Source organism: Psammomys obesus, unplaced genomic scaffold (assembly GCF_907164565.1).
Source record: "Psammomys obesus unplaced genomic scaffold, mPsaObe1.curated_primary_1811, whole genome shotgun sequence".
NCBI classification, from domain to species: Eukaryota; Metazoa; Chordata; class Mammalia; order Rodentia; family Muridae; genus Psammomys; species Psammomys obesus.
In genome coordinates, this window is record NW_026585797.1 from 31634625 (window position 1) to 31662224 (window position 27600).

At 38.7% G+C, this 27600-nt stretch overlaps 1 protein-coding gene across 3 annotated transcripts in view; it reads left to right on the forward strand.

The window, feature by feature from the left end:
* Man1a1 (mannosidase alpha class 1A member 1) overlaps positions 1-27600 on the forward strand; it is a 195641-nt gene that overhangs the window by 99142 nt on the left and 68899 nt on the right. For all 3 annotated transcript variants that reach the window (XM_055599341.1, XM_055599340.1, XM_055599342.1), the window contains one exon: positions 4875-4969. In XM_055599341.1, the coding sequence (XP_055455316.1) occupies positions 4875-4969 (95 nt within the window). The remainder of the gene's footprint in view (positions 1-4874; positions 4970-27600) is intronic.

Below are 27600 nucleotides of genomic sequence, written 5' to 3' on the forward strand. Positions count from 1 at the left end.
GATGTAGTTTTGATGTGCTTGTTCTGAGATTCTTAGCTTTGGGCCATTAAAGTTCTTATTTAAAGATGTTTGTTAGTTACACGCATGGAAGATTACTTGAGAAGCCATTTCATCATATTGATGCCTTTCTTTCAGAAAACTATATTAGTTTTGACTTTTGCCATGAAGGTAGTCAGAATCTTTGTAATGCAAAATGTTTTTGAAATCTCTTGTGGGATCGTAAACTGTCTGCCCATCTCAGACTGATGGGTAGTTATTAAAAACTGTTCTCTTTTTAGTGGCCTTTAAGAAAGGGATGAAGGAAGGAATAGAAAGTCCTCGGTTGTAAGCAGAGTTACATTTTACGAGCTATCTTCTTGCCCTCTCATTTTAAATCTTCCCTGACAAGTTTAGTGCCAACAAACCTTGGAAACCAAGATTGACTCAGAATTGGGTGGTACATTAGCAGGGCCTTTAAAAAAGAGAATGACATTAAGCTTGTTTCTGTTTTGTTGTTGTTGTTATTCACACACATATACATATGGCCAGGTACACTTCAGTGTTGGTTTTGTGACTTCTGTGTAATAATTTCTCCTAGTGATAAAGCAAAAGCACAGATTGTCAGCCAACTCCCTGGTGACACTGGGGAAAGCAAGTTAGACAGTTGCCACCAAGCCTGCACTGAAGGACCAGGACAAGCCTGGACCCCAGGTGCTTGCAGCATCCCCTTCTCCTGCCACCATGCTGTGCCCCTTGAAGGGGCACTGAAGTTCCTTCTAGTGTGCTTTTGTAATAATTTGATGTTCAGCACACCATCCAAGATGGGCCACTTAGAGCTTAATTGCCTTTTAGAATGATTTGTGATATGTCTCCTTCACTCTTTTAACAGTGTTAATTTTATAAGCTAGTTTTATTATGTGCTCTTGTGATATGGGGAAAGCTGTTCTCTTTTAGAGTCTGGATTCCTCTTTCAAGTACCTTTTCTTTAAATAGGAGGAGGACTGGAGAGATGACTTAGCAGTTAAGAGCACTGGCTGCTCTTCCAGAGGACCTGGGTTTGATTCCCAGCACCCACACGGCAACCCACAATTGTCTTATAATTCCAGGTCCAGGGGATCTGACACCTTCTTCTACTTGCCAGCAGCACTGCCCACATGTGGGACACATACCAAATGAAAACAAAATACCTATGCACACAAAAAAAATAATTTTAAATTAAAAAAAATTTAAATAGTAGGAAATAACAATAAGAATTGAAATTGAGTATCATTTATTATTTAAAGCATCAATGGGATAATTAATGCTTTTCTACAAAACTCTTTTGTAATTTTCCTCTGGTTACATCCAGAGTTGAGACCCCAGAATTCCTGAGTTAATTATTTGATGACCATAGCAAAGGGGTAGAATATGTTGAACCACGTTGCAAACAGTGTACAGTCAGCGGGTGTCTTTTCACTGTGCCTCAGGCATTAAATCAGCCTTTGAGTTATTCATTCATCTATTAAATGGACATTTTGGAATCCAGCTCCTGTGTTGCTGGTGTGGTGGTATGGTGTGTGTGTGTGTGTGTGTGTGTGTGTGTGTGTGTGTGTGTGTGTGTTCGGCCCATGCTCTTCTTATGCTGATGTCTAGTGGGGTTGTCAAAACAACAAACAAGAAAGCAGGTAAGTAATTATAATATGTCAAGTGGTGGAGCAGAAGCATGCAAGGTAGTGAAAGAAGCACTGAAGGAAGATACGCAAGTTTGGGCGGGGCTGTTTGGAACAAGTCTCTTGAGAGGGATATTTAAACAAAGATGAGAATAAGCTGGGCTTGCAGCGAGCAGACACCATGAAGGTCAGCATCTGAGCTGGCAGGTCACCACTTCCCTACCCACTAAGTGAGAACGAAGCTACCTTTCTACCTACTAACCCAAACGAATTCTGTGCTGATGTCGACAAGTCTAAATGCAAAATGATGAGTGTGGACTGACTAGAAAACAAGAAGTGAAGGAAAATTGAAATCTCTCTACTTTCAGACAAAAGAGGAAATCATTAGGTGACATGAAAGCAGAAGAAAGTGTTTAGAGAGCCACACCACGTGTTTGCAAACGCTGCGTTGTGTGACAGAAGCTGTCAGACTTGGCACTCATGGAAGGCAGAGACCTTGGAGCTGAGAAATGACTTGAGCCTTAGAGAATGAGTGGATCTCATGAGCTCAAAGGAGGCAGTAAAATGAGAGAAACTCTGTTCAGATCCCGAACAGAATTTGAGACTATGAAGTCTCACAAGTGACAGCCAGAGCAACCTTTGAGGAAACAAAGATGATAGACAGGCCTGATCCATGGGAGTTATTAAAAAGATTAGTAGAACAGCCAAAATCATTATGGTTTCTTAAACAAAAATGATAAAATTATACAGCTTAATGGAAATGAGAAAAACTGATGGCTGAGGTAGGTAACTTTTGTTAATCATCCATTTTATTTTAGCTGATTGTGAGGGCATGGCCTATGCTAATCTTCAAGAGAGCTGTGCACAGGACACTTTAAAATTAACCATAGTCACCTTGTGGTGACTGAAGGTAATAGATCAAACTCCAAGTCCAACGGACTCCCTAAACATTATCACTGATGGAACTGGGGAAGTTTATCTGGGATATTCAATTATTAACTCAGTGTGGGACAGATTATGTTTCAGAAAGCAGCAAAGTTACGCAACTTGTAATGTCTTCTAAGGAGTCAATGGAAAGAGCTAAAGAAAAGAATGGGAAGAGCACAAAAATGTGATTAGGTAATGAGAACTGAGGACTTAGCTCTTGAGCTCATAATTGAGCCTTGGAGGTGAGGAAATATATTTCTGACCAAAACAGAATTATCTGAAGGAACAGCCTCAGACAGTAACTATGGTAAGGCCTTGAGGATATATGTCATCATGATCATCAAAACTACACTTATTTATGAGCGCTACTTTTTTCTAAGGCTCATAAATACAATAACTTGTTTACTTCTTTCCACAACTTTCCAAAAGCAAATCCTGCTGTTATCTGCATTTTCTCAGCAAGAAATCTTGGGCACAAAGAGATTAAGCAATTGGGCCAAGATGAATCAACTTAAAACAGTACAGCGGAGATTCAAACACAGGCATTGTGCCTTCAAAGCCTGAGCCTTTAGCTCACACACCATATGCTTATATCCAAGATGGTGTTTTAATTGCATAGTTTGACTTCTATCTTATGTAACTGTCTGAAAAAGAGTTAATTAACAGTTTTAAAAGTTGGGTAGAAACCAGAAAGTCCACACATGGCCGGGCAGTAGTAGCATAAATCCTTACTATAGAAGACAGCTGGAATTCTAAGGATAAAACAGAACAGGAAGAAAGAATGAAGTCATGGGTCTATTTTATTATTATTATTATTATCCTCTTCTTTCCATGCACTATTGTTGCAAGAAATTGTGTCTTTTGATGACAATTGATAATTTCTGGGGGAAATGACTCTATTTTTTACTTCTATATAATATATATGCCTCAGTTGATTGCCAGAGTTTCCATTTGAAACTCATTTCTTTCTAACTTTCATTATTAAATGAGATGTAGATTCTGAAAGAGTAGAGTTTCTGTGGTGGTCTCCATGTTAGCACGAATCACTGTCCTCTATGGAGCTCAACTCCTTGGATCTTTCTTTAGGGAGGCTCAGGTCCTGGAATAAGAATTGTGAGGAGCCATTCTATCTGGGGAAGACATAGAGGGTTTCCTTGACAAGCCCTGTGGCCAGTGCTCAGCCATTGTTGGAGGGAGGACCTGGTCATCATTCTCTGCTGTTCGTCCAGCCTTTTCCATGTTTGAGGAGAAAGTAGGAAGGGATGGTACTGCAGACTAAGTCACACAGTTTGAAGGTGAGGGGGCAAGGTGCCAGTTTGGTGCCATAGCTGCTACAAGGAAGGTGGGTAGCTACCCTTTCTTCAGTGGCTCTACCCTACTTTGATTTTTAACTACTGGCTAAACAGACGTCATATGAGCAGTCTACCTAAAGCACAATTCAGCCCAATTGAATTTGCTTCCTAACACTTCATTGTTTTAATTTAACAAAAACAATTCTTACTCTCACACACTCAAGATTATTCACGATTTTGACCTAGACTATGGACACCAACCTGTCTGCCTATATATTCATTTGATCACACAAGCTCTTTATCCTGTAGAGTCCTCATGCATCCATCTGTGCTAGACTGATCCCTTGGGGAAGGACCACATCCACTCCTGACACCTCTCCCCATTCTCTTTTTGGGTCATTGTTGTGGCCATTCAAATAAAGGCCATCTCCACAGTAGGGCTGGTCACACTGAACACCTATAAGATTTGGTCATGCCCCACTTTATTTTATCCACGTTTTAAGTATTTACATGGATCATCTTTCTACTACACCCTGGGTTAGGATATGTACCTAGTTTAATTTTTACATATTTCATTTAATATCATCAACAGTTAAAACTGCAAAGGCTTAGGTGATATATAAATTTTGTCTCTCTAAACCTTTTTTTTTTTTTTAATCTGTGTCCCACTAAGTAACTGTCTTCTACTAGTCAATCTAAGAAATGTTGTCCAAAACAGTGAATTCCTCTCCTGGTATGCATGTAGAAATTCCCTGGGTTGTCTATGGTGCTTCAAAATGCTTGCAACCGCTGGCTCAAACTGGAAATTGAGATTGAGGAAGTGAGACCTATGTGTCTGAATTATGCTACATTCACTCCCTCATGGTATAAGCAAGGTTGGGCATAAGAGCACCATAGTGCAGTGACCCCTGGATCAACTTTACTAGTTGCTGTTTCAGATTGAGTTGAAAAGTGCTATTATGAATAATAGTGGAGAGCATTGTGTTTTACTTGCAATAGCAGCTTACTTAATTGTTTAACTTTTCAGATATTTCGAAAGAAAGCAGTGGAACTTGGGGTAAAATTGCTACCCGCATTCCATACTCCCTCTGGAATACCTTGGGCATTGCTGAATATGAAAAGGTAAAAGTCTTCATTTTCAACAACATACTTTAAGGTGGAATATCTGAGATTGTGGCCTCCTGAGATGGTTGATTAAATGTGCGATGCTGACAGGGCACCTTAATTGAGTGTCTTAGATCTGTGTTGGAAGCTCTTAGCCCCGCAGTTTTGTCTGGCCTCAGATGGGCTCCTGCCATGAGCTAATATAGTCCTAACAGAATTGTGGAAAGCAGACTGGACCTGAAGTTTTCTCTGTTTTATAATGCTCTTATTTTAGTGATACTGTCCCACTCCATAAATACCAAAAGTATCTCATCTTTTTAGTTATCAGGAAAGCATTTCTCTTAAGCAAACCCTTGGGGTTGCTTACCCTGTTTAAATGATTGGAGAGGGAGATGGTGCAGAGAAATAACACTTAGACTAATCAGACCTTTAAAGAAAAAAGGGGGGGCTGATATATCTGAATCTGAGGCTGGCGGCAGCTGAGACTTCCAGGTCCACAGTCCATTGACAGATCAACCAGCCTATTTACATAGAGAAAACTGGCAAGCTAAAACCTTAAGATCCTCTCTCAATAAATAACAAACAAATAGCCAAAAACAAACCACCCAGATACTTTCTAGTGTTCTCCCAGGGAGTGAATTGAATTTTCATGGTAGTTTTACTGTTTTCGTCAATTGAATAATTTTGTTTTAAGCTTTCCTTCTTAACACTGTTACCCACAAGCTACTGATAGCACATGGGCTTTTTTTGGCTAACGATGTGAAGGCGATGATCACTGTTATGATCAACATAAAGTGTGATAGGTTCTTTATAGATGTTACACATATAATTCCGAGACAAGTCCAAAATAGTCATTCCTATTGATTCTCCATTGTGTTCATAAGGAATTAGAGTCACAGAGAGATTAGGAATCTCTCAGGCCAGATGTTAAGTAAATGGCAGTGCTATGGTATGTACCAAGATGTATATGTGCACAGTGATACATGTCCTTACCTTAAAAACACTACAGAGAGTAACAGAGGGGTCTGACAAAACTAGAAAGCACAGTTATTTATTTTGCTGATATCTTATTCCCAAGTTAGTCATGAAAAATCATAGAAATTAATCATCATTTGATTGTTTCCTTTTTTTCCTTTAGTGAAAAAAAAAATCTTCAAAACTTTGTATTTTCTTTTCATGTCTAAATTACCTTTATAAACCTTGAAATTACGTCTAAACTGTTGATAAGTGAATCTGTGTTTCTGTGTATGGAGTAGGTTGGGTATATTGAGGCAGAAAGGGAAAGTCAGCCTATAGGCCTGTATTAATTGAGCTACTTTTTCTACCAAACACTGTGAAATCTCAGCATTTGTTTACCCAACAAGGGTTCCTGAGCCCTTATCTGTGAGCTTCCTTTATCTTTCCATGTTCTACAGGATCTACAGGCAGGCTGCCTCTGAGCTTAGCCTGCACTAGCTTGATTAATTAATTAATTTTGATGTCTTTTGTATTTGGCTCATGTAGACTGTCTCTACTACCTCCCATATCCTCAGATTTGGTGTTTATAAGAAACCTTCAGTAAGATCTGGTCCCAAAAACACTGTACGATTAGCTCATTTCTCCTCCCCCTGCCCTCCGAGCTGATATGAGCATTATGATTTAACAGCTGCTTACCAAGAGACCTATTTCTACATTTTCTCCAGCTTCTTTGAGGTGTTGTGTGGAGCCATCTCTTTAAATTTTGCAAGCTTGTTTATAAACTGCAAAGTGGGCTAGCTCAGGAGTTCTTTGGTGATCCTTCCCAGGTTCACAGACGAAGACTTTGATCAACCTGGACCTCTCCTGGGAAAATGTGTATTCCTTAGAGAAACTGATATATCCAGTTTCCAAAACTCTAATGTGCCGTTCAGTTCCACCTAGCACCTGCAGGCTTATGTTTAAAGAACCAAGAGAAGAGAAGGGCTCTAAATGTTAATTCCATGATTCATTGGAGCCACTACAGGTGACTTTCTGCAGTTGAACAAAGACTTCTTAACAGTAGGGGGAAAATGGGCCTACTTCTTTGCATATGTTGAGTGTTGTAGGTGGCAATTAATATTTACTATTGGTTTATCTTTTATTAAAGCTGCTGTTAGTCCTAAACAGCTGTATACCCAAATCACCACACAGACACTAGGATTCATTTATTTAACCTAGAACACAATGCTGGGCAATAGTTGTTCTATCCTAAACCTCCAAGACCATGTAGTTTCCTAACATTTAGATTTCCCACATTATACTTGCTTTTTGTGATATATTAGGTCCAGTCCATCTCTCCACATCATTCCAAGATCTCTGCTCCTGCCTCTGTTCTCCCAGCTAGCTCTCTCCTGCCCTTCTCTCCTCCTCTACCTCCCACCTTTCTGTCCTCTGGCTCCTCCTTCTCTTCCTGCTTCCTTTTCATTGCTCAACATTGTGGCTAGTTGCTTTATTTTGGCATGTTTACACAAAGTTGAGACAGGTGATACATAGAATAAGTATCACAATGCAATGTCTGGATTGAAACCAGAGAGTGGGGGAGAGAAATCAGCATTTGAATGAACAAGGGTAAAGTGTATACGTTCCAAAAGAACATTATACCAACATTTCCTCCTTTAAGTCCAATAAAAGGCTCCTTTTCTTTCAATACAATGATAATTAAGAAAACTGTTAGGTAAAATTTACATGTGCAATATCCATGTGTATTTTAGCAATTTAGGAGAAAGTATCTGATTATCCTATCTATCTTGACAAGTTTAAAGTTCTATACCTAAATTAACTTTTATCCTTGTTGGTATTACCTATATGAAAGGATTTCTTAACCTCTAAACAAGTTAAGCTTAATTGTGGCACTATTACTATTTAGTCTTCAACCCCATCAGAGATTTGAGAAGGAATAAAATTAGTTATTAGAGCAAATAAGAAGTGCATGTTAGCAGCTTCCAAAAAATAAAAAATTGACAGAAAGAGTTTGCTGCCTGAACAGTCACCCATCACTCTCTATAACATTGGAGCATCATCTTCAGCCTTCTGGCTCAGATTTTTTGACAGACATATATGTGAAGCAGGAACTATTTAGGACTTGCTTACCCTGTCTTGGCAGAGTTCAGCAGTGAACTTGTCCTATATGTAAGTTTGCCCAATTTTGGCAGAATCGGCCTGTCGTAAAGCAAGGGTATTTTCTTTACCCAAGTGGCTCCTTTGCCACATTTGAGGCCATCTCCATATGGAGTTTCTTCACTGCTCATTATCTTCTTTCAGGTAAGCAGGGTGCTTCGAGGAGATGATTCGTCTCATTGTCAAAGAATTGTTACAATAATAAAGATACTTTTAAAGATACTTTGTAGGTCTTTGAAGTTTTTGAAGACTATGTATCTTTATATAATAGATCTGTCTACAAAAATCATATCTATATGTTAAACTAGGATGTATATTCCTGTGATAAATTAGACTACTGTCTGACATGACTATGAGTTGAATAACTAGCAATTAACTTGTATTACCTAATATCCTAACCAGTTTTTAATAGCAGTTTAAAAGTATTGGAAGTAACCTTGACTTTCTAACAGTATACTAAAGCTTATACCAATGTATCAAAAATACTTATTTTTGCATCAATATGCAAAATCCTATACCAGAGTTAAAATTAACATTATTTGAGAACAAATAAAATCCTAAGCAGAGTAGATGTCCCTGTATATTCCTTTTTTCACTCTGAATAAGACCATTAATAATTTATAAACATCTCCCAATGACAATAAAAATTCATAGCAATAGAAAACAACCAAAAACATACCCAACCCCCTTTAAGGAAAAATGGACAACATTCTCAAGGATTTCTTCTAGCTGACATTTTGGACACGTAGAAATCCTGTTAGGGAGCCCAAAGAAAATTGGGGAAAATTGGTTAATTAAGCAAGCAATAACATTTGTGGTACAGTCTTTGAATGTTGAGAAATTTCAGGCTTAATAAAAGTCCTCTTTGGAACAATCTAAAATGCTGGACCAATTAAGATTAGTAGCTTTCTTCAAAGTTCTTTTGGGAACAGGCTTTGATGAAAAACAGCAATTGAAGCAGTTGAGCAGGAGCAAGCAGAATGTTGGAACATGCAAGATACTGGAACATATATGTCAATGTCTCAGCATGCTGAAGAATGAATCTTATCAGGTTTGATCCAGCATCTTTGGTGTTCATTTCTTTTGTTCTGTAAATATATAATTTCTAACAAGCATTACAGAGTTCTAAAATTATAAATGTATGAGATGTGCAGGATGAAACTAAACTTTAAGCCAATTTTATCTATGCAATTAAAAGATTAGCATAATACATTTTGAGGATATCATAGCCAAGGATTTATTGGCCAAGTATTGTTGGCATTCTGGAGACATATTTTATGTCTCAGTCAGCTTTAGAGTTGTTCCCATGTAAAGGTATCAGCAATATAAGTTACCATTATTATTAAACATATGATCATCATTGAACATTGAACATTGAACATCATCAACATTATTGAACATTTTGATCATTGAAATCAAAAGAAGGTTGGATAGATCAAAATATCTTTTTGGGCTCTTGCATGCCTGTTGTATTAGGCCAAGCTACTATCTTTTTAGAGAAGCCTCCCATTAGAGAGACAAGCTGGTTGCCATGAGCAATAGAAAATGCATGTTTTAAGTAAACTTTATATAAACTCCTTTTTAATTTAGAATATAAGCATACCGCAGGTATCTTGTGCCTGTTTTGAGGTTTAGCCCTAGATTTTTATATATGTTTTAGCTATTTGTCCTATCCCTTTTTTTATATAGACTGGGTAGTTATGCCCATATAGCCAAACTTTATTTAAACTCCCTCTTACCTTTAGCATTTAAGCATACCCTAGACATCTTGTACCTGGGCTTTACATTGATAGTGCTTATTTTTTGGCTTGCCCCTTTTTTTTATACAGGATGGAAGGTTATGCCTTTATAGCTGAACTTTATATAAACTCTCTTAGCATTAGCATATAAACTGTCTTACCCTTAGCATTTAAGTATATCCTAGGCATCTTGTACATGGGTTTTTACATTGGTTTTGGCTATTTTTTTGGCTTGCCCTCTTTTTGATATGGGATGGACAGTTTTGTTTTTTAAACATATATTTTTTGAGTTTTTAGGACTAAACTAGGCTGGTGTGTACTTTTCCATCTGTAAGCCTCTTGTGTCTTTTTTACATAGGTATAACCAACATTTTTCCCCCGTGAAAATGTCTCACGTTTAAAAGGATAAGGCAGTTTCCAGAGCAGTGTGACATTATCTCTCTTTACATAAACCTAAAATATATGTGAATCCAACCTTTGGAGCAGTAAGGACATAACATCTATTATTTTTTTTATTTTGTTTTTTCTTTTTTTTTCTATTTATTTATTTTTTTATTTTTATAAATTATAATTTTTTTACACTTTATTCACTTTGTATCTCCCCATAAGCCCTCCCCTCCTCCCCTCCTGATCCCACCCTCCTTCCCCCTTCTTCACGCATGCCCCTCCCCAAGTCCACTGATAGGGGAGGTCCTCCTCTCCTTTCTTCTGATCTTAGTCTATCAGATCATATCAGGAGTGGCTGCATTGTCATCTTCTGTGGCCTGGTAAGACTGCTCTCCCCTCAGGAGGAGGTGCTCAAAGAGCAGGCCAATCTGATTGTGTCTGAGGCAGTCCCTCTTCCCATTACTATGTAACCCACTTGGACACTGAACTGTCATGTGCTACATCTGTGCAGGGGTTCTAGGTTATCTCCATGAATAGTCCTTGGTTGGAGTATGAGTCTCTGGGAAGACCCCTGTGTTCAAATCTTCTGGTAAGAAAAAATAATTTACATGGTAATCTTAAGGAAAATTTTGTCATTTTGAATCTTAGATTATCTCTGGAAGTGGCTAAACAGCAGGAGTTGCCATCCTGGCTTTTATTGTGTAAATTAGCTTGATCCTGAACTCAGAGACTTTCCTGTTTCTTTTTACTTTGTGTTGGGAAGAAAGGCATGTGTCTTCCCCAACTTGTTCAAATATATATACATTTTTTTTTTCAAATCAATATCATTGTAACTCAAAGCCCTTAAATGAAAATCAAGCAAGCAAAAAGACAAGAAAAATTTAAATTTCGGGTCAGTTGTGTCAATTTTCACTGTGCCAATTTACGCTGTAACAAACAAAGCCCAGTTGGTTATTTTTTGTTGATGTTTCAGTATATTGGTGGACTCTTACCAGAAAGAGCTGACAAGTTTCTTGCAGCCAGAGAGCTTTGAATTTTAGCTGTCATTAATGTAATTATTAGGAAGAGTGCCCTTTTTCTTCTCTTTAACTTAGTATTCCAGTCCTTGGCTTTTTCCCCATTTTCTCCTTAAACTTTATTAGAGAAGGCATGGAGAAGAACCATCATCATTAAACATATTGCAACCAGATCCATGACTATGACAGCCAAAAGAAAGCCAAAAGGGATTAAAACACCCTCTGCCATGGCTTTTCTTTTTTTGTTTTAATTTTAGATGCAGTTTAGGCCAAACTCTGTCTAGAGGTTTGTCTGCATCCATCCCTTTCTTTCCTGCCATGTCTGTAGAGCTGAGCCAGTTGAGCCAGCCACACTATAAAGGAGCCATGCTTGTGTACCCCTCAGTTAGACTGCAGCAGCAGCCAGTTTTGTTAGGTTAAGTCTCAGGTCTGCCCACAGGAGTCTGTCTTTCATTCTAGAGCCTGTTTAAGAGCTCCACAAGGACCAAATAATTGGTTATGATTTGTCTTGAAATAATTGTAAATATTATTAACTTTATTTCATGTTTTTTTTTCTAAGAGTAAAGTGGATTTTCTTCACTGAAATGTATTTTTAGTTTATCTGCAAATATTTTTCAGTACACAAAGAAATATTTATTATATTTTGAATCTCTGTGTGTTTGTGCTGGTCAAGAATTCTTTAAGTGGGGCATTCAGAATTTTCATAAAACTATTCTTATTTTGAACAGGATTTTGCATTAGGACATTGCTTCAAAGATTATAAAACAACTATATATGGTTTTTAAAAAAATGAATGTTTTCGTTCATATATTTCCAATGTTTTCTCTTAAACTAAAGGATATTATGTAACCATCTGGCAGCTGATAGGAACATCTTTTTGTTTGTTTTTCTGATTTTTTGCCAACTTAGATGAGTGTTGCTGTTTTCACCATTAAGTGTTTTATCCACTCTCATTCCTGTTTCCCAAATAGCAATGACATATACCAAATTTATAAAATAAGCATTGGCAAAATTATAGTCTAGATAAGCACATTAATAGAACCCAATCTCTTTCCACCTGAAAAGCTTGAGTTATCATAGTAAAACTTTTCTGGAAAATGGCACTTTGAATGTACCTATAGCACACTTTCACAGTCTTGCTGCTGTCATTTTATAAGTGTGCTATTTCCTTTGAATCTGTATTCTCACAGTGAGACCCAAGGAAAGGGTATAGCTGGCATGGAGCTTTTCTGCCTTTTAAAGGCTGTTTCTAGTAAATGTTTTAAAGGAGAAACAGGGAATTGGGTCCAGCAAAATCATATTTTCTCCATTATTTTTTCACGACAAAAAAAAAATGTTTGTAGAATTTGTAGAATGCACAAGGTATGTGGATGGGGGAGTGGCTGGTGTGAGGAGATTGAAGATACCTTGTGGAAAAGAATGGGTAGTCGTTGCTCACTGGCTTTGAAACTCAGCAAGAGCTATGCTGAAGGGTGCAGTAAATGAAGGCTGTGTTGTTATAATGCTGCATTTCCTTCTCCGCTTTGAAAGAGATATACTGCTCTTTGCAAACATCCACGGAAATGTAAACTTACTGCTGTTGCTTGTGCACATTCCTCTAATATCCAGGTTATCACCTACAGATAATTGGTTTCTTTACTTTTCCCTTGTCAAAAATAAGCATTTCTTTGTGTCTCTGCTGTGATGTTGTTCCATTCCAAATCTTGGGAAGATTTTCCACTTCTGCTCACTGGGTTTTACTGAAGACGATGATAGGCAGGCCCTTCCCTCAGGATTCACAGCCTAGCTATTAAAGCAGAAAATATATTTTGTATGTGGTGTTGTATGCTCACATTTGTAATTTACAAATATAGTTTTTGCCAAGCCGAGATAACTGCTTACAGGGTTGAATTTAAAACAAGCAGTATTTTTAATTGGGGAGTTTTATATATTTGGAGCCAAAATGCCAATAGGACAAATTAGATTTCATTATTTATGTAAGCTGAAAAATATGTGGAGAACCTAATTTACTTGTATGCTATCTTGGGAGCTGTGTCCCAGACTGTACTGGGGTGGGTAGGGAGGGTCTTTCCATGCACCTGCAACAGATTTTTAATTTAAAAGCTTCACTTTTTTAAGTTGTGAGTTAGTTGGAATTGTGGTTTCATAGCTAGTAGCCATTAGATAGCTTTGGTGTTACAAGTATTGATGAGACTAACTTGCCTGTCTCCCCAGTACCTTTGTGGAAAGAAGCTATGTAAGTTACACAGTGTCTCTGCCAAAAAAAAAAAAAAAAAAAAAAAAAAAAATGTCTTGCTAGCAGATTAGATTTTTCTATAACTCAGTTTCTTTAATGACAAAAATGTCAAAGTTTGATGTCTGATCTCGTTACTACTATTAGCAAGGGGCCCTGCACATTTATTTTTCTCCAGCTTGCCACAGGAAACTCACCTCGGTGGTTTGTGAAATCAAGCATTTTACCTTTTCTTTATTTCTAGGCATAATTCAAGCTTAGGTGTTAAGAAGACTTTTATTAGATTTTTTGGTTTTCTAAAGTGTGTTCTTAATTTAAAATAATGTAGTTAATGTGCCCATTATTTATTTCTATCACCAGACATACAGTCTGAGCATTCCTAATAATTATTCTGTCTCTATTGATAAATGAGTTAGTTTTAGCTATATTGCATTATCACTCCTTTTTTTCTATGATTTTCTGAACCAACACTTTAAAGGTGGGTGTATTAAGTTAGCAGGATTCTCGGCAGTGTGTGTTTTTATTGGTGATCAGGGAATGTACTGAGACCTGACTGTTCTCTGTTTAGAATTTCATTAATCAGCAAGGTGATGAATGAACCACTGCTCCTTCACCTGTTTGTTTGTTTGTTTGTTTGTTTGTTTGTTTTTTAATCCCTTGCTTGGTAAAGCTTTGTATGCCCACTATTTTAATTATTTGACAAAGCACATACTTTATGAGTTGCATTGTAGTTTATATTCTTATAACTAAGTTATAAATTTCTTTGCCTGAAACCGGATCTTAATTAGGAATACCTATCATACTGTTTTCTTACAAAGAAATATTATCTTGTATCAATGCTGATAACCCCCTTACTGAGTTACTGAGTAATACTTAAGTGGTATAAAAATGCTTATACATTATAATTGGGAGTTTCACCATACAAACTAGAGGTGACTGCTTACCGACCTAAATAATTTTAAACTTGTTTTAATGTCTCACAACGAGTTTACTTGGCAGTTGACGTGTATATATTTCAACATTGTTATATTTGAATACCATGTTTTAAAGCTTCTGGTTTCAGACTTGAAGAAAGTGAATCATGTCTTTGAAATGAGGCAGAATGCAGTTCCATACGTTAACTTAGTAGAGGTAATAGTAAGAATATCAGTAAACATTTTCTGAGCAGAAGAGAGCAAGCTGATTTAATGATTTCCTAGTATTGTACCAGACAACATACTTCTTAATTATCCTGTGGTGTTTAATACCAGTGATCTAAGCATACACATAAACTCAGAGCTTCGTCTTACAGTTCATGCCTTATTCTTGTTTCATGGATCCTTTAATTCTACCAACTCGAGAAGAATGAGTTTTTCTAAGTATTTTAAGCAGACCTTTTGAGTTTATCTTTTCCCCCAATGGATACTAGTTTTCTATCTTTTATCTATCGAATTCACTTAGCCATTGCTACTCTCCAGAAAGTGCAAACCAACCTTACTTGAAGATCTTAAAAGCAATATGCGTAGTACAACTTTGTACCACCAAGGGTTAATCCTGCACCCCACACAATTGCCAGTGCACAGAAGGAGATGGGGAGAGGGAGGAAATCAGTAAGCTATTGGTCAGGGAAATGACCAGTTTTCTCCTACCCTTGTCAGAGAACTCAGATATGTGAAAGGGTGTCTCCGGGAGGACTGGAAGTAAGAAGTGAGATGATGGGCAGGAAGGCTGCCTGTGAGTGGGACATCTCAGAGGCTGTTTGTCTTTCTCTTAGTGGGACTTTTTGGAGGATTATACCTAGCTTCAGCTGCTGGGTCTTCCTTTAATCCTTCTGAATACTTTGTTCCCAAGCAAGTTGGACATGCTTCTTTTAATTCAACAATAGGATCAGCAAGTCTTTGGTCCATACTTTGATATCATTTTAAGTGAACCACATATTCCAAGGCTCTGAAAAAAAAAAAAAAAAAAACTAAAGGTCTCTAATTAACAAGGCCCCTTTCCTGGAATAGTTGATTATAGTAGTTAGTGTATCAGCCACTTAAAGGGATTCTTTTCTTCTCCTGTAGTTGAGACAGAGTTTCATGTATGAAGCCGGCCTCCAACTAACTGCCCATTTGGCCAAGGGTGACCTTGAACTTCTGATCCTCCCAGCTTCCCACACACCCCACTTCTCAGTGATGAAATTACAGCTCAGCAGCAGCAGCACACCTGGTTTACTTAGGTAGGGTTTTACTCAGGGCTTTGTGCATGCTAAGCAAGCACCCTCCTAACCGAGCTGCATTCCCAGCAAAAGAATACTTTTCTTCTTTTAGAAATTACAACTCTAAGCGGCGAAATGCTTTGCTGGGGATGATTTTGTAAAAATAAAAGTAATCTCTCAAAGGGAAAAAAAATGGTCACCTCTTTCTAGCTGCTACTTGGCCATATTTATTGGCACTCTCCCCATGGCTTTAAAACGGGCCATTTTCTTAACTCTCTTAAGTTTGTCTCCTCATAACTAAATCTAAAATAACAGCAGGAATGATGAACTCAAAAGATCTTTGTGGAAATGCAATTTGCACGTGAGCGAAATATTGCGGAGTAATATGAAAGAAAAGCACACTGGACTCATTCCTAATGTATGGCCTTGCTCTCATATCGAGGATCCTGGCATTCATGAAAATGGTGTATAAAGTGAGGTAGTCAAGGACATACCATTTCAAATAATACCCAATTGGCATCTTAATTATTTCGAGCTGAACTTACCAAGAAACAGTTGCCAGCAGAAGGGCCACTTGGCCTGATTTTTTTTCTTACATGCAACAACCTGCAATAATTCTTTGGGGAGAAGTACCCTCCATATACAAAGGGAAAAGAACAGCATTAAACACCAGAGAATGGAATTCATTGCTGGAATGAGCCTCAACCCTTTACCCCCAAATAGTATTTCTCATGCTCCTTAACATCTCAGTGAATCCCTGAAATTGTCTTCCAGACATCCATTTGTCCTGCATCCTAACTGTTCTATCTGAAAGGTATGAAGCATCTTGGTCATTGTGTTGGACTTATCTTCATACACAAATAAATAAAATAAATAGAAGATTAATTAAAACTTCAATATTCTTTTTCCTGTTCATTGCTCTTCTATTAGTAGAGTTCCTATGTCTAGCCAAAAAGCCCACACAAGCACTAAGATGAAGGGCAGAAGGACTCTCAGTCACATAGTGTAGAGCCAGAATTAAATTGGTGGTGATGAGCCTTTACGATAGTCTTTAGCTTTCAAGCATCCAGTGCCCCTTTGTGTAGCAGATCCTCCTTTCCTTACAAGCAAAGGGCCTGGTATATACCTGAGAGGAAATACAGAGTATCTGTGTGGTCCATGGACCTGATATATAGCTCCATGCTCAAGCTCTTAATATTTTTTTTATTGTTATTTTAGATCTAGTATATGATACCCAGGCTGAATTTATTACCTAAATTCTTATTTATTTTTTAATTGTCTCTATTAATTAGTATTGCTAATTTAAAGTGAGTTTGAGGTATTAAATGTTATGTTCTTTTTCCAGGCCCAACACACTACCTTTTACCTTATTACTGTGCTACAAATCTAATTGCTGAAAAGCTGTGTGTTCCAGCCATAAATACTCACTAGACCTATTTTCTACTTACTAGGTTATGCTAATTCTGCTGTCTAATGCAGTCACATTATGTTAGTGATTCTCAACTTCCCCAGTGTTTTAGAATGACTTGAGAAACTTTTTAAATCTGCCTCCATCATCCAGTCTCCCATCTGTAGATTTAGGATAGGGTCCCTGTGCTTAAGGGCAGGAATTCTCAGCTAAGGTTGAAGATAACTTTGTTTCCTATCTTAGCTGCCTTTAAAGTCTTTTCTCTATTTGTGGACAGTTAATTCAACTATTGAAATATACAGATACCAGAAAATGAGCACATAAAAACCCAGCTTCAGCAGAAACAAACTTTTCACATTTCACAGTATGTGAGGCTCCGGGAGCTTGTTAAAGCACGGCCTTCCATATGCCGGGCTTGTGGTTCTGTGGCTTTTTAGTGAGGTTCTGTAACTCGATTTTCTAACCAGGTTCAGACTGATTCAGAAGCTGCTGATGTTGGTCCAGGACCACTATGATGCGAAATGTCTACAGATGTTGGAAACTAACATCTGATTGCTGCTCAACAAGACTGCCATTTCCAGTATTTGGGGAGAGGGAAGCATAGTCTGTGGCCATGATTAATAGACTTCCACTAGTACTTAGTTTCCATTCACTTCTAGGCAGTTTGATGCTTTCTTTAAAAAGTAGTTAATTCCAAATACTGATTTTTCCCCAAAAAGATTTTTACTTGTCATGTATCCCTTTCCATACACTGTTTTGTTTCTGTTGTTTTTTTAATTCAGTGTGCAGACAACACAAATTTTGACCCATTCCTAGCACAGAGAAAAAAGAAAGTTATTTTTAATTAAATTTAATTAAGAACTCCACGGTAACCATTTAAAAGCAAAGCCACTTTCAGAAAAACATAGTTGGAGCTTCAGGCAAGAGGACCTTATTGTGAGCAGCAAGGAACCTGGGAGAAAGGAGCAAAACAGAGGCAAGGCCCTTCCTCCCTCCAGATGAGAAAGAAGGAGACAACCTTCTGTGGTGTCAGCTAGCCCTCTCACTGATCTTTGGGTCATTACATCTCTGCCGTAAGTTATTACATTCAGATCCTTAACCAGAATACGGGCATTTATTTATCACACGTGGACATAAGGAGGCTGATGCCTGATTTCTTTGGACTTTGTGGGCAGCCTCCTGGACGGAGAGGAACACACAGGCTGAGCACAGGGTGTTTTCTGATGGTCCTAGTAACGGTGTGAAGCAGTCAGGATGTGTTTCCTTTCTTCCCACCTCTGTAATAATTGAAGGTAACACCCCAGTAAATGGATTTTAAAGTGACTTTTAGTCTCTAGAGGAAAGAGCAGACCCCATCTTCCTCTGAGCACAGGCTTAGGGGTCCTCATTTCTTCTGCATCTCAGCTTCTCGCATGAATGAACCCCTACCCCTACAGATACCTGCTAGTATTCTAGGGCCATGGGAGCAGAGAATTGACATAATGAAAGCAGTGGCTTTGTTAGTAATGTACTCAGCCAAGAATTAGGTGTTTTTAAATATTTTATGTACTTCTAAAAGGCCCTATACTTTAAGGATAAATATGAGTACTTAAGTGTAAAAATTTATCAGAAGTGGCATGTAGACCATTTAGGCACAGTTCATATCAAGCTTACTTAAACCCCTATAAAAGGCTATCAATTGAAGGGCCAGAAATTGACTAAAGAAACCTTTTTTACTTTTCAGTTTCAGGCACATAGAGCCATGGTTTAAAACACAGGGGACAGGATTGTTGAGTGTGGCCACTTCTTTAGTTATAGTATTTAAATATGCACATATATTTAATGATATTTATATTTTATCATTAAATATAAATTATACATAAATACTTATATATTTATATGTAATAAATATATATTTATGTATAACTTATTGTATATATCACCAGGAAATGTTATATAATAACAGTCAAGTGTGCTTGAGTCCCAGGAACTCAACAGTATTCATTTTTATTTATAATATCTATATATTACACACCTATGTAGAGATCTAGTGTTTCATAGCTTCACCTTAATTCACTATGTTCACACATTCATACAATTGCTACAAATCAGCCTTGGCACATTGAAATTTATGCTGTGTGTAGAACTTAGATTAGATACAAGCCACAACACATAAATTCATACAGCACCTTTGCAGACCAGCAAAGGAATCAGCTTTTCAAAGGAATTGACTTCCCCAGGTTTTTAATGAGCTAGCAGTCAATTTTCCTGAAATTGATCTCAAGACCAGATTGTTAGTGTAAGGCAAGCCTTTCAAATATCCAATTAATAAAATGTAAAAGTTTATGAAGTAGTTTGAAAAGATATAAAGTACACCGGGCATATAGCTACTATGCCAGCCCTTATGATTGTTAATCATTGTAAATATTCAACTGAATGAATGCATTGAATCCTTGAGTGGAAGTTGAAAGTGTGATATAAAATACTTAGACTTCAGCCAATAATTTTTAAAGGCCTCTCCGTCTCGCTGGTGCGTTAACTGCACAGTGTCTCCGGCTTGTGCAGTAAAACCTTCAGTTGATCTGGTCTGGAAAATGGATAAAGGATAATTGATTGAAGTCTCTTATTAACTAGAGAAGGAAAAGTGATGGGGCAATCCGAAGAATTAATTGTAATTTATGAATCTGAACATCGGTATGCAGCTGGCCATGGGCACAGGCTGTACGATTTGGTGATTTTGCAATCATGACGAGTTCTCTTCATCTGTGAGGCAGAGAGTTGCTCATGTTCCTCTCTGCAGTTTTGAGTAGCCAGCCTCGTCAAGGAAGACTCTATGAATCCTCATGTTGCCCTTTTATCCTGAAAATGTCAACAGGAGTTTAACATTATTAATTAAACAGCACTCTCCCTCTTTGTCATGCCATGCCATAGTTTTTATGGAACATTTGTACAAAACAGTGATTACTGGTAATTGACCTGCATGTGTTGAATAATTTTAAGATGCAACTGAGAGTTTAATGTACCTTGTAAATTGAGAGGCTTCCAATTAAGTCGAGTTCTTAAGATAATCACTTTCAAAACTAATCAAGTAATAGGACATTAGTAAAGCTCGTATTGACTTAATTGTGACAAATTAATAAACAGATCCAGTGCAATTACTGTAATGACTTTATCAGTGAACAGTTGTCCAAAATTTAGGGATAAATGTCCTGCCCCCACACACACACACATAGCCCTGGAAGTACAGTAAAAATTACATAAGCCAACTTTGGGACATGCCATTTCTAATAGCCGTGATGGGGAAATCACACAAGTAGCTTGGATTTTGTTTGTTTGTTTCTCTTCAGCTCTGATTACATGTGTTTAATTTAAAAGTCATAATATCTTCCCACTCACCTCTTTGTAAAAGATCCTCCTTGCTCCTTGAAAACTAGTCCATGGTCCTAGGAGTGTTCTTAGTCTCTGCTTTTTTGTGTGTGATCTATGCTGTCCTCTCTTACTCTGTCCCCAAGATATGTCAATTCAGTACCTGGCAGGCTGCAAGTGGACATTGGAAAATTAATGATTTCTCTATTTCAGATTTTCCATAATTTTAAAATATTTGACCATGCCAATTCTTATAATGGTGCTGATTGTATTTGAGGAAGATCAGCAGAAAGAAAGGGCAGCAGAAAGGGCAGCGATATAAATCAAGACACACTAAACCATATGGAAGATGCTGTTTCCTTTAATATCACTCTTTTAAATGTGTCAGCACAGGCCTTTCTCTAAGGTGCAGTTTTCTTCTTTGTGGGCATAGGATTGATAAGTCCTGTCAGTTTGACTGGAAGAATATTTACAACAGGACCATGAATTTTAACATGTGGAGAGCCAGCAGGGTGTGTGAAGGGTGCTCTTTGAGACCCAACAGGACAGTTTCACAGAAAAAATGGCAGGCCTCCAGGTAGTCGTGGCCAACTTAGCATCCTTTGAGCTTTCCCAGAAACATGGTGGGGTCACCTTTGCCTTTGCCCTTTATGTGAGGAAAAGTGTGTGATATCTACACACATAATTCTAGCAGTTCTCTGTGTAGTCAGGTTATAATGCACAGTCCTCCACAAATCAGGCAGCATTCTAGTCTGGGGAGTAATTGTTATCATCTGGGACAACAAAGGGCCATGAATAATGAAACCACCCAGCTGAAGAAGGATTATTTTAAGTTATTGAAAAACTGTGGGGCTGGACTAGGGAAAAATGTGACAATGTCCATAATTGAGAGGTATTAAGCTGTGTTTCTTAGTAGGGGGATTTTAGGGAAATTTAGTAGGGGGGAATTGTTTAGAACCGTATTAAGGAGAGCACATTTAGCTAACTATGTGTGAGTTGTTGTAAGCTGATTGTATGATACAGGGCTTGTCACTCCACAAATACATCGAGACCCTGAACAGTCGACTTTAAACTCTTCCAGTTGCTCACTTAGCAGTGAAGTATTTTTGTGTGCTCAACCAAAAATACAAGCATGCCTTTATATTTATGAATTATGTATAAATACTGTTGTTAGTGTGCCATGATCACCTTCAAGCTTTCAAAAGCTAAAACTGTAAAAGGGTAACCAGTAGCTGAAAAAACAGATATTGATAAACTATATTGAGAATAACTTTTAGTGTTGGGCCTTTTAAGTTGGGAATGAACTTATAGAGGAGTTGGGAATGAACTTTTGGTTGTGCTAGCAGGTGATCTAAAGCTTTTATTCTGTGTTGCTTATTTCACAACAGGGCTTTAACAGCTGTCCCAAGTAGAAGAGATGCAAGGGTACGTTGGTAAAAGCAGCTGTTTTGCCTTTATACATGGTGAAAATTCAAACAAGGACTGAGGATAAGATGGTGTGGCTGTTTTATATTTTAAGCTGCTCGGTTCACCTCCTCTTTACTGCTCTGTCTTCTTGACTTTCTGGAATAGCCTAGGCTGATGAGCCTGAATCTTTTTTTAAAGGAGTGTGGAGTGAAGAGTTGAGGGGTGGTTTAATAGATAAAATGCTTGCCGTACAACCATGAGTATTTGATTTTGAATCCCCAGCAACCAGGTGCAGCAGCACAGACTTGTAATCCCAGCATTTGGGGAGGTGGGGACAGACTGATCTCTGGACCTTGCTGGCCAAGCAATCTAACCAAATCAGTAAGAATAGACTCTGGCTCAGAAAATAAGGCAGAAAGCAATTAAGGAAGATGCATCTGCTGCCCACCTCTGGCCTGTGTGTGCACATGCGCTCACGTGCATGCTCACCCACATATGTACACACACTCCACAAGAAAAGTGGAGTGCTGCCAGACTTTTCTAAAACTCATATTTTTCAAATGATTATTTTTTTCTATTTACACAAAGAATATTCTTGGAAGTTTTGCTAGAAAGATTTGCTCCCGATTACGTTTATTCTGTAAATTAATAGGTAAATAGTTTATGTATATATAATTATAATAAATACATATGTATAGACACAGTCTTTCTCAATGAATTCAGACACCCTTGAAACACTGTCTCTGAGAGCACAAGGTAGAAATTTTGTATTTTTGAGTCTAATGCAATTATGGGTTTTAAAAAGATGAACTACTTCACAAACATTTCTGCAAACACCTGGTTTAAAAAGTATTCTTTCCTTCGACCAGTTTCCTCAGTGGCCATTTATTTTATTCATATAAAATTACAGCGTCTATTTTGAAAGGGTTGGTGTATTTTCCTCCTTTTTTCTCCTCTTCAAACTAAACTGCCTACTAGCAGTCACAGGAAACATGAGCAAAACCTGTGGACTTTTTTTTATGATGTGGCCATTTTCCTTTCAGTATTTTTCCTCACAGTGTTCAGAAAGTACCCAGTTCACGCAAAGGATTATCCTCCTGGCCAGCCTCCTGCCCTTTGCTACTCACGGGGACCTGGCATTGTTCTGCTGTTTGTTGGTTTAGGAAGAACTCAGAGATAACAGTGCATCAGAAGTCCTCGAAAGCTGTAGCCTGTTGCCCACATCCCATCCTGGCGGCTCTTTATATTGCCTCTCACAGACTCACCCAGGGACAAGAGCAGTGCGTGTCTGAATATTTAATTTAACAAAGCTTTTTTTTTTCTTACTTTTAGATAAAAAATTTAAGAATAGCAGCTTTGATAGTTTCTCCTTGTACTCTAATTAAAAGTCTTGCACTTGCCTTCAAAGGCTGCTGCCATAAACAGTAAATATCCAAGTGTCATTTACCTTTAAGCCCAGACCAATTTCTCATCACTTGGCAGCCTATAATGGTCACATTGTCTCATTATGTTAAGTGGCCTTTGATCTTGTTTAGATTACTCTTGAGCACTTTCTTTTTAATTGGCTTGGAGGAAAGTCCTAAATAACTTTTAACTAGATGTAAATATTACCAGACTAAATAATCTGGTACCACATTCACTTTTTCTTGTCTTGATTTTATCCACTTAGAAGTGGGCCCTCTGTGATGGTGTGTTCATAGAGATTGTTGGTTAGACAGTCTTTCTGGGTTGTGATCACTGATTTTTTTTATATATATTTATTTACCTATTCACTTTACATCCCAGTTGTAACTCCCTCCCTCTTCTCCTTCCGGTCCCACCCTCCTTCCCCCCTCTTCCTTGTTTCCTCTCCCCTACCCCTCAGAAAAGGGGAACCCCTCACCCACCTACCCAATCCAGCACATCAAGTCCTATCTGGACTGCACTCATCCATTACCATGGTGGCCTGGCCAGGCAGCCCCTCCATGGGGAAGTGATCAGAATGCATGCAAGAGAGCTCTTGTCACAAACATCTCCAGCTCCCCTTGCTAGGGAACCCAGATGAAGACCAAGCTGTCCTTCATGCACATATATGTAGGGGGCCTAGGTCCAGTCCATACATGATCCTTAGTTGGTGTTTCAGTGTCTGCAAGCCCTCCTGAGCCCAGGTTAGTTGGCTCTGTTGTGATGTTTTTAAAAGAAGAGGGAAGTTGGTGCTAGTGTCCAAGATTTTTGCTGTAGTTACAGTATAAAAATCCTACTCTGAATTGTAAGCACAAACTTTATGTTTGTTTTTGAATAGAAGTTTTAAAAAATGGAATCTGCATAATGAGCATAGCTCTGTAGAGAATAATCTTTACGAATTATGTATTTACTTTGCATGATTCCCTAAAAGATGGTTGTAGTGCCTAGGCTCCTTTCTAATATAAAGGTGCAATAAATACATTTATTATTCTATTGACCCTAAGACAATGAGTGTAAATGGTAAATAATGGTAAGTGTACAAGCCACAGGCAGCTAGTACTAATGCCTTATGTTTCTATTATTCTCTACAGTCTTCAAAGGCTTTCCACATGTTTATTAAGGTCCTGATGATTTAATTTCATATAATCTGGTACAGAAATAAATAAATAAATAAATAAATAAATAAATAAATAAATAAATAAATAAATATCTGAGCTGTTAAGATGGCTTTATGGTTAAGAGCACTGTGTGTTCTTCCAGAGGTCCTGAGTTCAATTCCCAGCAACCACATGGTGGCTCACAACTATCTATAATGTGATGCCCTCTTCTGGCATGCAGATATACATGCAGATAGAGCACTCATATACATAAAATAAATAAATAAGACTTTTTAAAAAAGACAATAAACATCCAATTCTGGAAGTGTGGGAAATAAGTTCATTTTATGCCTTTTGATATCCCACTGTGTGGGGAAAGATGTGAGAAAAACATTCTCTGGGTTTCCCTTGGACTATGGACTTTCCTGGTGTCTGTTTGCATGTACTATACTCACAGTTAAGCACTTCACTAATTATAAAAACTTTGCACAGATGCAGAGCAAGTCTATATAACTCCAAGAGGTAAGTTTCATCAGCAACACTAAGGGTTGCTGTTACGCCCATCAGCTTTGGTTGTGCCCACTCTCACTGTTTAAAGCTAAAAGCTAATATAAATTTACAGTCTCTAACTGAATTTAAAATGTGTGCTGGAGAGATGGCTCAAAAGTTAAAACAGTGCACAGGTTAAAACTACTCTTGCGGAGGGGGCGGAGCCAAGATGGCGACTAGCACACACAGTTTCCGAGCTGTGGAAGAGATAAAGTTCTGAGCTGATGTGTGGAAGAACTTCTGAAGCCAGGGAAACAACGGAGAGACTTTCTAAACAACAGGGAACATCGCAGGAGGTGAAAACCTTGGTCTCGGGTCACCCACGGACTTGATTGGGGAAGGTGAGAAACGATCCTTTGATCTCTCGGCACTCCCCTCCCCCAGACCTCCCTCCTCCTCGGCACAGGCACAGCCGACTCGCCTTTCTCAGCGCAGACCTAACTGCCTGGGGCCTGCAGCCACTGAGGCGGAGCCCCAAGCCCTTTATCCGCAAAGGCCAGCAGTACTGTGTCTCGGAGCCCCAGATTCACTCGCGGCGGCTGCACCATCCTCCCAGGGCCCGAGTCTGCTAGAAGCCATACTAGCTCCGCACGAGCGCCATCACTGACGGTACGGCCCGCCCAATCCCACAGTGACAGAGAATACGCTATATACTCACCAAAACCAGACAAAAACGCCATACAAGCTAGACACACCAGGCGCTGGGCCTCCGAAGCTTGGAGAGCACAGTAAAGAGACCCCAGGACTTCCCAGAAAGCATCTGGACTAGCAACCCAGTTACAGCGGGACTTTCTAACCTGGCGGCGGAGCAGCACTGAGCTGGCGGGGCACATCAGCCCTCCAGTTTAAGACTAACCAGGGCCAAACCAGAGAACAGAAAGGCTGATTACCCCGATTCCCACTGACGTGACCACCCTGAAATCTCCAGCTGCAGCAAGACCTCATAACCTGGCAGTGACAGCAGCACGGAACTGGCGGAGCACATCAAAGAAGCAGGGCCAAACCAGAGAACAGAGAGCCCAGATACGCCAATCTCTGCCAAGTGTCCTGCCTGTAAGTGAGTGCACCCTTGAGAATCTGCAGCTCCACTGATCCTGGGTTCTGCTAAAACAGAAGCCAGGCATCGAACCCCCTCCCACCCATATACCCACTTTGGGAAACAGAGGGGCACTTGGAACATTGAAGTTCCTGCTCTGTGGGTCTAATTGAGGAGTTAAGGCAGTTAATGCCAGAAATTGCGCTGCGATCATCACTAGCGCCTGCGACATATACATTGCAGAGCCCCTCCCACACACTCAAGGGTTCAACATTAGCCATCACTCTGTCCCTCGAGACACACGCCCACACCCACTTACACACACACACACATATACACACACACGCACGCACGCTTGCATTTGCCTCTGTTTGCGCCTGCGTACTTTCCTCCCACAGGGACAGCTAGTCCTCAGCATACGCTAAGGACACGGGACCTCTCTCAACTTCCTGAAGAATTCTCCAGACTCGAGAGAGAGACAGTACCAGTCTGATTGGCTGAATCCAAAAACAAACAGGGAAGGTCTCAGACAAGCCAATGGCCAGGGGTAGGCGAAAGAACACTTCCAACATAAATCAGGACATCATGACTTCACCAGCAAACCCCAAAATCGATGGATACTCCAATTCATCAGAAGCACAGGAAAATGACCTTAAAGCCATGCTTGCTCAATTATTTGAGGCTTATAAGGAGGAAATGAACAAATCTTTCAAAGAGTTGGCCAGTCAATTGGAGGTAAAGAAAGAAGAAATAGACAAAACCCTTAAAGAAACACAGGCAAACATAGCCAAACAAATAGAGGCACAAGTAGAGAAAAAATTAGTGGCATACAAAAAGGAAATGAACAAGGAAATAGAGTCCATCGTAGAGAGACAGGAATCCAAATTCAAACACATAAAAGAAATGGTGCAAGGCATGAAAACAGAATTAGAATCAATAAAGAAAACACAAAATGAGAAAACTCTTGAGCTGGAGAACTTGGAGAAAAGATCAGGAACCACAAAAGTAAGCATCACCAACAGAATACAAGAGATGGAAGAGAGAATCTCTGGAGCTGAAGACACACTTGCAGAAATTGATACTTCTCTCAAAGAAAAAGTAAAATCAGAAAAATTCCAATCACAAAATATCCAAGAAATCAAGGATGCTATGAAAAGACAAAATCTAAGAATAATAGGAATTGATGAAAAAGAAGACTCCAGGCTCCAAGGTCCAGAAAATATTTTCAAAAAAATCATAGAAGAAAATTTTCCCAACTTAAAGAAAGAGATGTCCATAAATATACAAGAGGCCTACAGAACACCAAATAGACTAGACCAGAAAAGAAACACATCACGTCACATCATAGTCAAAACACTAAATCTACAGAACAAAGAAAAGATATTAAAAGCAGCAAGGGAAAAAGGCCAAGTAACATATGAAGGTAGACCTATCAGAATCACACCAGACTTCTCATCAGAAACTATGAAAGCCAGAAGGGCCTGGGCAAGCATCATGGAGACTCTAAGAGATCACAAATGTCAACCGAGACTACTATACCCTGCAAAGCTTTCAATCAACATAGATGGAGAAAACAAAATATTCCATGACAAAACTAAATTTACGCAATATCTATACAGCAAACCAACCCTACAGAAGATACTAGAAGGAAAACTCCAATCCAACGAAAACGAATTCACCCAAGAAAACAGGGCAT